This window comes from Hyaena hyaena, unplaced genomic scaffold (genome assembly GCF_003009895.1).
Source record: "Hyaena hyaena isolate Hyena2069 unplaced genomic scaffold, ASM300989v1 scaffold_692, whole genome shotgun sequence".
Taxonomy (NCBI): Eukaryota; Metazoa; Chordata; class Mammalia; order Carnivora; family Hyaenidae; genus Hyaena; species Hyaena hyaena.
Window position 1 is genome coordinate 701,744 of NW_024081325.1, and position 16,734 is coordinate 718,477.

Below are 16,734 nucleotides of genomic sequence, written 5' to 3' on the forward strand. Positions count from 1 at the left end.
ATTTCCATACCAAGTAAAGATTTTTGTTTTATAAAAATGGAGAATAAATGGAAATATGAGCTTATATGAGTGCACACCTTTCCCTTATCAATATGAGAAGATGCTATGATTTATCTGATCCGCCCAGGCAAATGACAACCCACAGCCATATTTATAGTTGTCAAGTGTAATCTGTGACAGCTGTTTTTGCTAGTGTCATTACTCTGGACCAAATTGCAAAAAAAACTCTCACCTCATCACTTATATTAGGCATTTAGTACATACTAATTGGCTACTGCTTGCCTTTTGGCAGTCTCTCATAATAACCAAATCTCTTTTCCTCAAAAATCTTCTCATCAAATAACAGATGATACATGATAGATGATGATTGATAGATAGATAGATAGAGCTACTGTCAACTAGATATTCATCTAACAATCTAAACAAAGTAAAAGTAGAGTCCAAAAGAAGAATGAAATTTCAGTTTCACTGGGAGCATATATAACTTAAAAGGAATTTCTCAATGCAAAGGAGGTTGATTTCATGGGTAACTGAGCCAAACATTTTGTCTACCTGAATCCTTCCCTACTTGGATGTTCTCCCTCAATATCACCAAACTTCCACCAAAGAGCCCCCACAATTCTTCAATGTAATATTCATATCAATAGACTCCAAGAAATAAAGTAAATTGGACATTTCAGTCATTCACTCTCCACACTCTTTTTGACCTTATAGGATAATTCTAGAGGTTGCTATAAATTCTGTCGTAAAGAAAGTAGCTTCTGGAAAAGTAAACTGATTTGAACTATTAAATGATGAATCCATGAACAACCTAGAGGCAAAAATCACAGAGGTGCCCAAAAGAAATAAAACTTTTGTTAGTTAAAAGCACCATAAACGTAATCCAAAGACAACTTGCAAACTGAAAAAAAAATGCTATTTTTAAAAAGTCAAAGTGTTCACAACTTTAGAACATGAAAACTTCTATATAATTCACTAGGAGAAAAATAGTCATCTCTATAGAAAGTAAGAGTTTGAAGTTACTTTACATATGAATGCACACAAATTAAATGGACAATAGATACATGTGACTGCACAGCTCTGTTAGTAATTAAAAATTGAAAATTAAAATGAACTATTAGCAGTAACATCACATATCTCTTAATAGCACACATTTTGGAGACAGAGAACAAGGATCCACCACTTAGTATGCCATCATCAGCACTTTACTTAATATCTCTGTGTCTCAGTTTCCTCATCTGTAAAACAAGAATACTATTGACCCTTGAACAACACAAGTGTTAGGGGCATGAACCTTCTGCACTGATGGAAAATCCACATGTAACATCTGACTGCCCCAAAACTTAACTACCAATAGTCTACCACTGACTAGATGCCTTACCAATAGCATCCAGTGGATTAAAACATAAACTGTATATTATATGTATTATATACTGTATTCTTATAATAAAGTAAGTTGGAGAAAATGATAAGGAAAATATAATTACAGTACTGACTTATATTTATTAGAAAACAATACACATATGCATGGACCCATACAGCTCAAATTCATGTTCTTCAAGAGTGAACTATACCAATAAAATCTACTTATGGTAGCAAGCCTCCTAGACAGCCACTAATGGTTCTCATATCGTGGTATTCACAGAATAGGGACGATTTGTGTAACCAGTAGGATATTGTGGAAACAACAGGGTGGGACAACCAGGGCTACGTCATAAAAGATACTGTGGTTTCTGCCTTGCTGCCTTTTAGGTCAATGTTTTCTGGGAGAAGTGAGCCACCACATTGTAAGGACACTCAAGTAGCCCCAAGGAAAAGTACAGGAAGTAAAGAATTGAGGCCTTCTGCAACAGCCAACACTAACTTGCCAACCGTGCAAGTAGAGTGACCCACACTGGAAACAGATCTCCCAGCGCAGGTGAAGCCTTCAGGAAACTGTACTCCCAACTGACATCTTCACTGCAGTATCATAAATATCCTGATTATTACTTCTCTCAAATTCTTGACCCACAGAAACTGTGAGATAATAAATGTCTATTGTTTGTACCACAGAGTTTTGGGCTTGTTACACAGCAATAGATAACTAACATTATTTTATTATATAAAGTTGTGATGAAAACGAATGGGCTTAATCTACAAAAAGTGCTTTGGAACAGTAATCCTTACACATAATAAGCATTATATAAATGTTGGCTGCCACTATTAGTGTAACTATAATAATAATAAGGTAGTTCTTAATATTATTTTTCAATGTTATTTTTCCTTTGCCCCAGGGGCAAGAGTTAAAAGGAATATTGCTTGATTTTGCTAAAGCAAGTTATACATTTCTGAAGAGCAAATTGGCATTGTGTATTAAAAATCATAAAAGGACACATACAATTCAACCTAGAAATTACACTAGATCATTTTAGGCTTATCACACAAGTTCAGGAAAAGCTCTTTTATGATAACTGAGGATGTATTATTTATTTATTTATTATTTATTCTTTTAGTTCTGGACAAAAGTGAGTCTTAGTAAGCTGAGAAACAAAGAATATTTTTCTTTATAATAGAATCCAAGGAGGAGCCAATTCATCAAAACTACTAATCTACAATTTCTACAGATCACACATTTCTTTTTCTTATTTTCAAGCACATAAACTTCCAAAATGTGTTGTAAATAACATATCTCAGCTCATTACATTCATCTTGGTGATTTTTAAAAACAGCTATCACTTTTTAATTTTGCTTATTTTTCATCCTGAGTTAATGTTCTCAAGAAGGAAGTAGCTACTGACTGAATCAGTTTTAGTCTCTGAACACAGGGCTGTAGAATAGGTTGGTGGCTTAAACGAGAACTTGGCACCAATGAAAGTTATTGCGATATTAAAATATTACATGGCATTTAACATGGGTTATAAAATATAACAATATACTGATTGCACAGATTCATAAAGTTATATACATTATCTTTTACCTACCTAATAATGACATTTTAGTTCACATTAACAAATTACTACAGTCTGTACAAACATAACTTTTAAACTCATAATTGAGTGAATAATATGTTCCCTGGTTAGACATAACCATTTATAAGTATTTTCATGGCATTAATTATACTTGATAATTTGGACCTTGTGTAAAATATGTAAAACTATAAAGTCTATAAATAAATTAAAGAACAATCATTATCAGAAAAATCTTTTAGCTAATATTATGTTTCTATATAAAAATGAAATACAATTCGTTATACATGAGTTATATTAATAACATTGTTACCTTACTTTAAGTAATTCCATATCTTATTTCATTTGTATTGTCCTTTATTTTAATATAATTTCTAATAAAAACTTTTGGTTGGATAATACATATACACACCACATCTATGTATCTTGTGTATCTATTCTCATATGGCTATAGACATGTTGCTTCTTTCTACATTTATCCTGGTAATAAAACTTTAATAAATGTCCTTTTTTGTTGTGTGCAGCACATACTGTTTCCTTATGAAACCTTCATGTAACTGTGTAAACAGATGTTAGTGACGTCTCTATCCTTTTTGGGTTTCCATCTATGCCTCCTTTTATTACTTTAAACAAATAAACTCATACCTGTGCTCCCCATGAGGCAATTCCTAAAATTACCTCCAGTGTGGCATTCTAAGAACACGTACTTTAATATGAAATGCTGCTGGGGGGAATGAAATGATGCAGAAAAAATTACAGGAATCTGTTTAGATTTCTGATGCTCTTATTCTAACTGACTCTTCTCCTCCACAATTTTTCTTACTACAATATGATGAAACATTACTTTCATATTTGAAAGACATATGTATGTCATATGTCTCCAGTTCCTGGACAGAGCTCCTGAAATCTTTGTATTTCTTGAGGTATAAGAACCCTAGGAGTTTCTTTTGTTCTAATACTGGTCTTTGACTGAATCCCTGACACATGTCTCCTAAAAAACCTGTAAATTCTGAAATGGTAAGAATGCCAGGAGCATCTTTAGTTCTAATGAAGCAACTTTGGTTGGGTTCCTGGATAACTCCTGGATGGGAGTTGGTCCCCAGAAAGTACAAATCATGATTAGATTAGAAGATCAGAAGATTCAGCTCCACCCCCATCCTCCAGAGTGAGGATAGGGACTAGAAACGGAGTTATCACTGATCATGCCCACAAGAGGAAGCATCCATAAAATCCCAACAGTAGGGGGTTAGGAGAGCTTTCAGACTGACAAATACATTCACACATTGGGAAGGTGTCATGCCCCAATTCCATGAAGACAGAAGCTTCTGCACGAGGGACCCTCCCAGACCTCTACTCTATGAATCTTTTAATCTGGTTGTTTTCTCTATCCTTTATCATGTCCTTTATTAAACTAGTAAATGTAAGCAAATGTTTCCCTGAGTTCTTTGAGCCACTCTAGCAAATTAGTCAAACCCAAGAAGGGGGCTGCTGGGACTTGCAATCTATAGCTGAACGTTGGTCAACAGAAGTACAGGTGACAAGTTGGACGTGCAAATGGCCTCTGAAAGGGGCTTGGGGGAGGGCAGTCCTTGAGCCCTTTCCTGTGGGATCTGATAGTATTTGTGGGTAGATAGTGTCAGATTTAAGTTGAATTGTAAGACATTCAGCTGGTATCATAGAGATCATTGCTTGATGTGGTATCACTGCTCGATGTGGGGAAGACACCTCTACATATTTGGTGACCAGGGAGTCAGAAGTGATGTTCCTATGTGACTAGTGAAGTAATCTCTCATCAGGAAGAAAACACAGTAGAAAAGAAGTAGGTTTTTCCCTACACAGAGGGAAAACTAATTTTTTTTCCTTTTTATTATTTTATATTTTACTGCATATTTGTATAATACTGAGTTACAGTACTACTTCTGAACATTACTAATGGATCTTTTAAGTTTTTAAGTCCTATAATATAGCCTGTATACTAGTAGTAATAATATACTATGAGTCGAGAACTGTGCGTGTCACTGAAGATATAAAGCATTTAAGAAACTCCTATTCTAGAGGCACCTGGCTGGCTCAGTCAGTAAGCTTGCGAGTTCAAGCCCCATATTAGGTGCAGAGACTTAATCAAAAACAAAATCTTTAAAAAAAATGCAACGCAGACTCTAGAGTTAAATGAAAATCTAAGCAAGCTACAAATCAATTCATAAACTGCTATAATACAATTTATATTAAATAGAAGGATATACAAAAAAGAGAGGAGAGTGGCAGAAATAAAATAAACTGATTTCTCACTATCTTTGGTTCCCACAATCAACTGAAGATTAGGTCTACAGAATATATCTGAAATGATTCATGAATCTTCCTCACTCTCCACATCCATCATCACCACTCTGGTTCACTCAGTCTCTCTCACCTGAATACTCTGTTTCCTAAATAATCATCCCTATAAGGCCCTTTGTGTCCTGTTCACTGCACTCCACATGTCCCCTAGAGTTACTTTATTATCTAGTTAAAATATTACACCTTCACCTATAACTTTCATTAGTCTCCCTCAACATTCCAATATTTTAATAAAGGCTAATTCACAGTCTCTCTCTCACTCTCCCCCAAACACACGTTTGTGTGTGCACAGTATGTTCTCTTACAGTATGTTTTGAGGCAACATTAGATAAACATCCCGCGATAATATTTGCCATCATCCTTGTATTAGGATCTCATTGTTTTTGGGTTAAAAATCTTCTTTTAAGAGACTTTTCAATACAAACATAATTACTACAGAGATGAGGGTATTCTATTAAATTACAAAAACTTTACCTAAAATAGGTTTATCAGATTGACTAAATTCATCAAGCAAAATCTGATAAGACTAGAACAGAATTGGAATCATGAGTTTTGATATATATGGAGGGTGGCAAGGGCAGGAGAGGAGGATCATAAGGTCATAGCTGAAGTTCTATGTGGAAAGAACAGGTTCTGTTAGCGTGGTATTCTCAGGCAAAATGTAAAAGTACACTGGCTCAGTGGTTATAAAAAGAGTGAAAGGTAAAGAAAACGAGGAAACTGGCCATTGGAATAGACAACTAGTCCATCTGATTCATCAGTATACTACTAGTACCTAGAATAACAAATTGTTCACAGTAGGACTCAATAACAATGTTTGAATGAGTAAATGTAGGTGCAAGATGATATACCTGTTGTTTATAAATCATTGTTATTAAGAAACTACATTACAGACTGAAAATCATGTATCTAGGATATAATAGAATATGCCTGGCACTTTCCAAAGACAGAAGAAATATGCTACTCTGGCTTTCAGAAGCATGAAATTGAGTCTTGGAGAAATATAAGACTATAAGAAAATTAATGGAGAAAAACATAAAGATGCTTCGAGTTAATTAAATTTTAAGTGCCCCACAAGAAAATGGCATGAAATACCTAATGTTCAGTGGCAATTTAATCAAGTGTCAAAGAGGAAAAACAAGAAAGTCGGTTTGGCTATTTAATAGACCCACAAATTAAAATCTTAAAAGCTATAAAAAAAGTAAAGCAAATAAGTTACTGGCATTTTTGTTAGGAGGAATGAAATACAAGAAAATATTTCACTTAAAGAATAATTTACACCAATGTTAATTTTTAGCTTTAATTAAATGTACCATGATTATATAAAAAGTTAACATCCCAGGAAGCTGTGTGATGTGAAGGGTACATGGGAATGCCCTATACCATCTGCACTAACCTTCCAAATTTAATTATTTCAATAAAAAATTAAAAGCAAATGCAATATATAATGAAATATTGATTTATTTTTTTTTAATGTTTTATTTATTTCTAGGAGAGAGAGAGAGACAGCGTGAGCAGGGGAGGGTCAGAGAGAGAGGGAGTCACAGACTGAAACAGGCTCCAGGCTCTGAGCTGGCAGTCAGCACAGAGCCCGACGCGGGGCTCGAACCCACGAACCGCGAGATCATGACCTAAGGAAAGTCAGACGCTAAGCCACCCAGGCGCCCCGAAATATTGATTTAATACTGAATAGTAAAATACAATTACAAAAGATATTTGAGGGACAACTGACTACATTTAAACATGAACCAGACCCATGAAATTATTTAACCCTCTTAGGGGTGAAAATGTTATCGTGGGTACATAGCAGAATGTCATTCTTAGGAAAAGCGTATGTGTGCATATCTGTGTGGTGTGTGTGTGTGTGTGTGTGTGTGTGTGTGTACGTGTGTGTGTGTGTGTAGGGAGAGAAGATTAAGCAAATGAGGGAAAATGTTAATTGTGAATGTAAATGGAGGAAATACAGGTTTTCATTGTATAATTTTAAACTGCATATTTTTGATTTTTTGCAAAGTAAAAAATAGTGAAGAAAGAAAAATATTTAAAGACTCTCCAAATTGTGCTGGTTTTGAACACGACCTTAGGTTAAGTGGCTCTGATGGTCCCTACCATAATACAAAAATCAAAGAAAAATATTTCCAGCTGAAAATGGAGAATTTTCAAAATTGTGTCATTTATATTTGAAAAAATAGGAATTCAAAGCATTATGTTCTTAAGTAGGTTGTAAGAATGAAATTTAAAATGATATCTATGTGGGTGTTACATGGGAAATGAAGTAATTATTCAGCATGAAAAACTCACACCTTACCATTTGGTGAAAGTCAAGCATTGCACTTACATATGTTATTTAGAAACAGCTTAGATAATTTCCAGTATTTATATTACTTGGAAATATTTTTCTACTCTCTTTTTTGGGTAAAAAAAAAAGTGAGGTATTGGAATGTCTGGCATTTCAGCAAAAAAAAATTAATGGAGACAAAATTGAGACAAGAACTTCAGTTTTTAGTCAAATTATTTCTCCAAGATCTGTGTTTGTGTGTGCACAGGTACGTGCACATATTTGTATTTTAAATAAGATTGTTTTTATAACGATAGCCACAACTACCTACTATATGAAAGATATAGATTTATACAGTGTTGTTAAAAATACTCTCGTCTATACTTTTAACTTGTATTGCCATTGAAATCTTTTTTTTTAATTCTCAAAACTAACTCCTACTTTCCTAGTATAATGAATCATTCTAGGCATGTTTAAGCTGTGAAGTAGAGACAGTTTCATTCAGTCAACACTTTACTGTTGAGGTACGAGTCTTCCTTTCATTCATGTACTTTACCTCAAATTCTGTTCCTTATGAAATAGCATAGTCAGAGCATGGAAAATGAAATTGGTAGAAAATTCACAATCTACAAATTGATTTTTATATTCTTTGCTCTGACTTTTACATTTTCTACTCCTACAAATTTATTAACATTCTTCACACCTATCTGTAGGTGAAAAATTACCAATTTAATTTTTAGGTCTTCTTACATTCTGTTAAAATGACGTAGAAAATTTTCAACACAGAGGTTGAAAGAAAGTTAGTTGACAAGCGAAAGGGAACTGAATATTCACTCACAGATGACATAACCCTTTATTTGGGGGGTGAATATAGAGTGGCAACATAAATTTAGCAATGGATTTATTCATATAAAAGGAATTCACCTCCCACTCATTTTCTGAGTAGTTTCATCTGACTAGGAGACCAACAGCACACTTCTTTTAGATCCAAATAATTGGACAGTATAGTTTACTCTTTAAGTTCATTCAAGGTTTTCAATAACAGAGGTTTTTTCCTAATATAGTACAGTTTTTTTCTTATGTTTGTTTTGTTTCATGTTTTCTTTTGTAATGATTTTTGGAATATAGAGTGAAGAAAGAGATATGGGTTTGGGTTTATTCTTATTAAAATCTTATTAAAATGGGGCACCTGGGTAGCTCAGCCAGCTAAGCATCCAATTTCAGTTGAGGTCATGATCTCATGGTACATGAGTTTGAGCCCCCCATAACTCTCTGTGCTGTCAGCTCAGAGCCTGGAGCCTGCTTTGGATTCTGCATCTCCCTCTCTCTCTGCCCCTCCCCCACTCACACTCTGTCTCTCTCTCTTTCTCAAAAATGAATAAACATTAAAAAAAAATTTTAGGGACGCCTGGGTGGCTCAGTCAGTTAAGCGTCAGACTTCAGCTCAGGGCATGATCTCACAGTTTGTGGGTTCGAGCGCCACATCGGGCTCTATGCTGACAGCTAGCTCGGAGCCTGGAGCCTGTTTCAGATTCTGTGTCTCCCTCTCTCTCTGACCCTCCCCTGCTCATGCTGTCTCTTTCTCTCATAGAAATAAATAAAAAATTAAAAGCTAAAAAATCAAAAAGATTTTAAATAAAAAATCTCCAGAAACGTGTGAAAGATGAAATATTATAATGTTTTGCTTTTTTCATCATGGTTTTGCATTGGAGGAGAAAAACTGTGAAGGGCTCGATAATGTGGAGTCCTTTTTCCTAGGTGATTTCAGATCACATATATGACCTTGGAGAAACTCTACTAGAAGTGCTAGTCCTACAAGGGGCTGACAGAGAATACAAGATGTTACAAAACCACAGTTTTAAATTAGTCACAGCTATGGAACACTGCCATTACTTCTTCCTATGTTTCAGTACCAACTGCCACTTCTTAAAAAAGAAGTGTATTGATAAAAAATTTCTCACTGGAAAAGAGATTTAACACAACCAAAGCTATAGTACCATTTGACTTTTGTTCTATAGAGGTTGACAAAAATAAACCACAAGAAAGAATTTTTTAAAAAATAATGATATTGTAAAAGACTATCATTGGCATTGACACACTGGAAAAAAGAAACTAGTGAGTTTAGGTTGGCATTGGAGGTACAAAAACCATAACACACAAACCGTAATCACTATTACAAATGGGCTGGGGAATATGAAGAGCACAGAAGGCTTATAGGCAGAGCTCGTGGATACCCAGGAAAGAAGAAAAGTGGAGTGTTTTGTCACAGCCATGATCATGGCATGGCCTAGCCTTGTGTCAGTGGATAAGTCCAGGGTACTCAGGGAGTCTAACCTATAGGACTTGGTGGATTGAATGCAAACAAGGGAAGAATGACTCATAGGTTTATGGTAAGAAAGAGACAGAAACAGATTTCAAGTCAGGGAGAATCAATAAATATTTCTAGATATCTTAATTTTGAGACAAGTGTTAGAAACCTAATAGGAGATATTGACTATACAGTTGGAGATAAAAAGACTGAAGCTATATTGGGGAGAGATTTAATTTTGGAAATCATATAAATGTATAAGATCTCCTTATTCTTAGTGGAATATATGTATAATTATATATTATATGATCTTATATAAAGAATGTCAATTTTTTTCTTGTTTTTCAATGATTACTGTTTTTATTTATTTTTGTGGTCTTATTGTACTCCTTAGGATTTCCAGGAAAATGCTGAGTAAAAGTGGTTTTAGTAAGCACCTCTGTTTGTACCTAATCTTCAAGGTAGACTTTCAATACGTGATCATTAAATGTTCTTTTCTTTCCTCTAGGTTATTTTGTAGATAATTTTCCTTAGGTTAAGGAACATTTTCCTCATAGCTTTCTAATCTTGTTTCTTTATTTTTTTAATTATAAATTGATACTGAATTCTCTCGCAAATACTTTTTCTTGTATGCATTAAAATGATGATATTATTTTCTCCTTTAATATAATGATCTCTTTCTGCAATAATTTCAACTTGGTAATGACATATTATTTTTTAAACACATTATTTTGTTACTTCTGCAAATATATTTTATATATTGAATTGGTCTCTAATCACTTCTCATACTATCTCCAATGAATTTTGTATCATGGCTAGGATAGCCTCATAAAATGAGTCTGAGAAATGTCTTTTTTTTTCTATTCTTTACAAAACATGTGCAAGCTGAGAACAATGTGCTTCTTGAATATTTACTATAATAAGCTTTTGTAAAACATCCTGAGCAATCCTCAGTTACTTTTCCTGGAAACAAAGATAACAGAGTTTTTTTAGGATGAGAAATAGATATTCAACATTAATGATAATCATCAATTTGATAGGTACGAATTACTAGCGGCTGATGTTCTTTTGAGTATTTTTTTTTATCATAATAACACTATGGGTTAGTTTCTCTTATTATCCTCTTTTTATATATTAAGGAACTCAAGTTGAGAGGCACTTGAGTGCCAAATGAACGACTGACTTGATTTTGACTCAGGTGATAATCGCAGAGTTGTGGGATCAAGCTTCACACCTGGCTCCGTGCTGAGCATGAAGCCTGCTTGGGATTCTCTCTCTCCCCTCCTTGTTTTCCTCCCACTGCTTGCTTCTTTCTCTCTCAAATTAAAAAGTATAAATAAATTTTTAAAAACTCAAGTTGATGGAAATTAAGGAAATTGGCATCATGCAGTTACTATATAGTAGAATGAAGATTTGATTGATGATGATCTCATTATAGATTTCCCACTATCAATCTCTTTACTGTGACAAATTTATTATGAAAGTAAAACTGCTGAAAGTAATCTTGTTCTATGAGCTTGCATTTATTTTCTTCTTAGGAAATATGGGATGATTAAAATAATCAAATTATCTATGAAGTATATTTTTACGTTATTGAATCTCATTAAAATTTGTAGTGTGCATAGGTTTATATTCAGAAATTCTGATTCATAGCTACTATTCTACTGAGGACTTTCTATCTCTAGACTTACTATTTTTACTGCCTTATCTTGGTGAAATGAGCAAAAGCATATCTTTTCTGCTGCTGAAATCAAGCTCACCTAGACTTTTCTCATGTAAGTCTCATCAAACTGTAGAGGATTATTAATTATAATTAATATTGTAATAATATAATAATTCATTCAAATCACATTGTAACAAATCAATAGTTTATCTTAATGAATGCTTATAGTCATTTTGTTCAGAAGAAAAGGATCCATACATGATATGAAAGGAGATCTGTATAAAGTAATAATTGGTAGGTTGCTATATTATGTTTACTTTTTGATATTTTATAAACTCATAACTCAAATTTTGAAGTTTCTTCTCATCTTTTAAAAACACGGATTTACTTTTTAAAAATACATAAATTATAGTCATGGCAGTAATGCCACAATTTAGGGTGTATTGAAGGGGCTATTTAAATAAATAGAAATAGGGACACCTGCATGGCTCAGTCAGTTAAGCATCAGACTCTTGGTTTTGGCTCAGATCATAATCTCACGGTTTGTGAGATCAAGCCCTGCGATGGGCTCTGTGCTGATAGCATGGAGCTGCTTGAGATTCTCTCTCTCTCTTTTATGCCTCCCCAACTCACATACCCTCTCTCTCCCTCTCTCTCTCTCTCTCAAAATAAATACATAAATATTTTAAAATAAACAGACAAAAATAAAATTATCTCACTTTATATCCTGTGATAATTGGAATTGTGCTACTTAACATTTATAAGAATGCAAAGACAGTAATATAATAAATATTATCAAGTGACATGGTTTAAAATTAAAGTAATTATTATTTTATTACAAATGATATTAGTTATCTATAGCCAAATAACAAATAACTACAAAACATAGTGATTTAAAGCAACCAACACTTATTTCTCAAAATTCTGTAGGTTAACATGACTCCTTGGGTTGGCTATGGTTAAGTCAGGAGCTAGAGAGGTAGGTGCCTAGGATGGATAAGCCTTACTTTCCAAGTGATTGTTCATCTTTAGGGAGGCTAAATTGGGATATTTTACAAGCAGTCTCTGGGTGATGTTCCAATGAAGGAATAGTAAAAAGCACAGGCTTTTAAGGCTTAACCTCTAAAGTCATACAGTGTAACTTTTGTCACATTCTATTGGACAAAGCAAGTCACAAGACCAGCCCCTATTAAAGTGGTGGGGAACTGCATTTCATCTCTTCATGGTATAAGCTGCAAGGTCCCATCAACATAGGACACAGACACGGGGAACATGGTTCATTGAAGACCATTATTTTAACAATCTTCCATACAAAACTAAGTGACAGCTTGAAACATTTCCTTTTGAAATGTAAAGTCTATAATCTTTTAACTTCATGCTGAGATGTAAAATATATTATATTGGTTTGAGAGTCTCATACATCACCCCAAACTGTTTTATGACATTTTAATGAAACTAGGATGCTTTCATCTTTTATAACATAAGAGTTCCTCTGAGATGTTGTAATTTCACCCATAAAAGAATACAGACATCATTAAGAGGAATTTCAGCAGGTATCATTAGAAATATTGTGATACACTATCAGGATAGAACTTTTAACTATCTCATTCATTTCAACAGGTTTATAAAAAAATGGCAAAATAACAATATGAAAGAATCGATACAAATAGTCTTTGTAATTTCTTGTTGATAAAGGTGGACTATTTCAGTGAGTCTGATCTATCTGCTGTGAGCCTATCTATAGTCTGCTACTAAGGGGAAAAGAACTAAAATCTATTCTGAAATTTAGGAATAAAACATTCAAAATTACAATCCACATTTGATTTCCATTTATTGAGCACCTAATGTGTTTCAGATATTATTTAATTCTTACTGTTAATTCTGACCAATGGAATAGAGACATCATACTTATGATACGTAATTTAACAAAAAAGAAATATACGGCTCAGGACTCTAATTTTCCTACCCAAATATTAAGTGGTGACACTCAAATTTCAATTTTTATTTTTAGGACTTGGCCTGATGCTTATGCCATTACCACCTTCCTAAAAAAAACTATATCATAATAAGTCATTATCAAGTGTGATAAAAATTTTATAAAAATATTCCTTTTGCTAAATATCAATAAAAAGGGAGCATCTTAGTTGCAAATGTCTTTTAAATAAACAATTGGCATTTCTTGAATACCAATTACATATGTAACAGGTAGCAGATGGAGAATTTACATGTATTTTCCATTAAATTTCACAAAGCCATTTACAAAGGAGGTGCTGTTATTTTTAATTTTCAGTTTAGGGAACAGGCTTAAAAATACCCTGGCACCATCATCACAATTTAAATTAGTATTAGTACTTAAAAAAAACTTCCAGACAGATACTTAAATGCAGCCATAATTGAGAGCCATTGCTTTTGGTTGCTATAAATTTTAGGAAAAAACTGACATCATTAGAAGCAAGGCTAAAAGATAAAAAACAGAGCAAACTGAATTGCAATATTTATTTGTTATTATTTAGAAATTTCTTAGTGCTTATAATTTTTTCATTTAAATATCATATACAAATAGGTAAACATTATAAGATATGTAAACACATTTTCTGAAGGAAATACATTTTGCTAATGCATAGTTAAAATGGTTTACATCTTAATAGTGTTTGCAGTTTTAAATTAGGAAGGTGAAATGTTAAAAAAACAAAATTGTTACTTTTTTTTACATGAATATAAATTACTGCGTGGGTCAAAATTAGTTCCTACAAAAACATTTAAAAAAAAATAAAGTGAATGAATGAAATTGCTTTAAAAGCAGTGTCTATGAAAACTCACATATATGTTTTTCTTGAAATGTTTTCAAAATCTACTTCCAAATAAATCTATTATAATGTACTTGAATACATTTCAATATTACTCTAATTCATGGGTATTTTACAGGTGTATTAAATAATCTATAGTAAGGCACTCCCTGTGTAAACATAAAAATTAAAAGATATACAGCATTTGAAACCCGTGTTTATATTATGCATAAAACTATAAGTGCTAATCTATTTATAGTCTTATCAACATATCCAGGAAGTTCAGTTACTAAAATCACCAAGTTATATAAAAAATTAAAGATACACTCCCAAAATATTATCTTACTACTTTTTAAAGTGAATAAATTCTTTCATAACAAGTGATGATAAAAAAAAATTCTATTCTATACAATCATGAACATTAAGTTGCCACTACTTTCAGAGACATAACTTACTATCACAATTTGAAATCTGAAATTAAACTTACCAGCAAATTTGATATGAAATTTATTTTCAGGCTTCAATATCTGGACATACAAAGGGCAATTTGGAGCAAAATCTTTTACAGCCCATGCTCTCAAAATTGTTTGGTGGTCCTGAAATGATAAATATTAAATTATCATAAAAGAAACTGAAAAATCTATAATACATAAAGTAAAAATCATTAACCAGTGTGTTTAATGGTCACATCCATAGTTTAAAGTTAAACACACAAAATAATTAATTGCAAGGACTTATTTTTAAAAAAATATTTATTATTTCTATAAAGGAAATTAACACTACCTAATTCAATCAGTGCTAATTATCAGCACTTAAAAAATGAGCAGAGATTAAGAGAAAAGTTTCCTGAAAAACTTAAAATACTCCTCTTGGGAAACAGTTGAGGGTTAGGAGCCTTCAGGAATGCAGTACAACTAAGAGCTTTTATTACAGTTTCCATGGAAAAATATATGGATTTATAACAATTTTAACACTTTTAGAAAGATTGGCAAAAGGGAAATAACTACAGCAACCTTACATGTAGATAATACACTATTTACTTATTTATTTATTTATTTTATTTTTTAATATTTTTATTATTTATTTCTAGGAGAGAGAGAGAGACAGCATGAGCAGGGGAGGGTCAGAGAGAGAGGGAGACACAGACTCTGAAACAGGCTCCAGGCTCTGAGCTGGCAGTCAGCACAGAGCCCGACGCGGGGCTCGAACCCACGAACCGTGAGATCATGACCTAAGCGAAAGTCGGACGCTTAACCGACTAAGCCACCCAGGCGCCCCGATAATACACTATTTAAAAAATGTTTATATAACAATAAAAGTAAAAGGATCTTGACTCTGCATGGGTGAGTTGGAAAAGATCGGTAACTTTCGAATATTAAAAATACCAAAACAGTTAAAAAAAAGTTAAGACTGAGAAAAGGAATAAAAATCCTGCTTGACATTAAATCTTACACATAGTGTGACCCCATAAATTATTACTTAATTCACTAAGTAGATCCAAACAAATCATTAGACAATGTGTCAGTTAGCTAAAATACATTTTGAAAAAGGAAACAAAAACATGTTCGAGGGTAGCACTGTCCTTATAGTAGCCATTAGCCACATGTGGCTGTCTAAATTTAAATTAACTAAAATTAAGCATTACATTTCCCTGTCGCACTGGCCATATTTCAAGTGTTCAAAGCCATATGCGACTAATCCAAAGCTTTATGAATAGTGGAAATATAAGCATTTACATCATTACAGAAAGTTCTATTGGACAATGCTGTTAGAGAAAGAAAAGGATAACTAAAAATACAAGTGGATATAGGGGATTGTTTATTGAAGTGCAGAAAGAAGCTGCTGTCAGTGGTTGGTAACTTTAAGTTGCATGAAAGTTGATGAATAGTAACTCAGAATTCCTTTCGTAGATAAACAGACAATGTGTGTCTTCCAGCCAAATGTTCAAAACATGATGATGAACCTGATACAGTGTGATGGTTAATTTTATGTATCCACTTGGCAGGGCCATGAGGTGCCCAGGTATTTGATTAAACATTATTCTGAATGGGTGTTAAACCCCAGAAAAGGGACAGGCAGAGAACAGGAACCACAAATTTTGTGTATAAGTTTATACAACACCAGCTAACCTCTAAACCATGCATACATGGGACAGAACAAGAGCAATCTCAAGTGAGATTTAAATCACTACCAACTGCTAGGATAATAAAGTTTGCATTCAAGTGAACCAAATTAACTGCTTGCTAAAACAAGAATATCAACACTCTTTGGAGGAGTATGAGTCTCCAAGTCTCCACAAGATAACATAATATTCAGAATATGCAAACTTATTGAATATATAAAGTGCCAGATAATTGTAACCTATTTCATGAGAAACAAACGAAGTTAAGTCCAATAAATATTAGCCTCTAAATGAT

The 16,734-nt window shown here is 33.2% G+C and overlaps 1 protein-coding gene across 3 annotated transcripts in view; it reads right to left on the reverse strand.

The window, feature by feature from the left end:
• KCNT2 (potassium sodium-activated channel subfamily T member 2) overlaps nucleotides 1-16,734 on the reverse strand; it is a 355,813-nt gene that overhangs the window by 147,425 nt on the left and 191,654 nt on the right. For all 3 annotated transcript variants that reach the window (XM_039217452.1, XM_039217450.1, XM_039217449.1), the window contains exon 13: nucleotides 14,805-14,913. In XM_039217452.1, coding sequence (XP_039073383.1) covers nucleotides 14,805-14,913 — 109 coding nt within the window. The remainder of the gene's footprint in view (nucleotides 1-14,804; nucleotides 14,914-16,734) is intronic.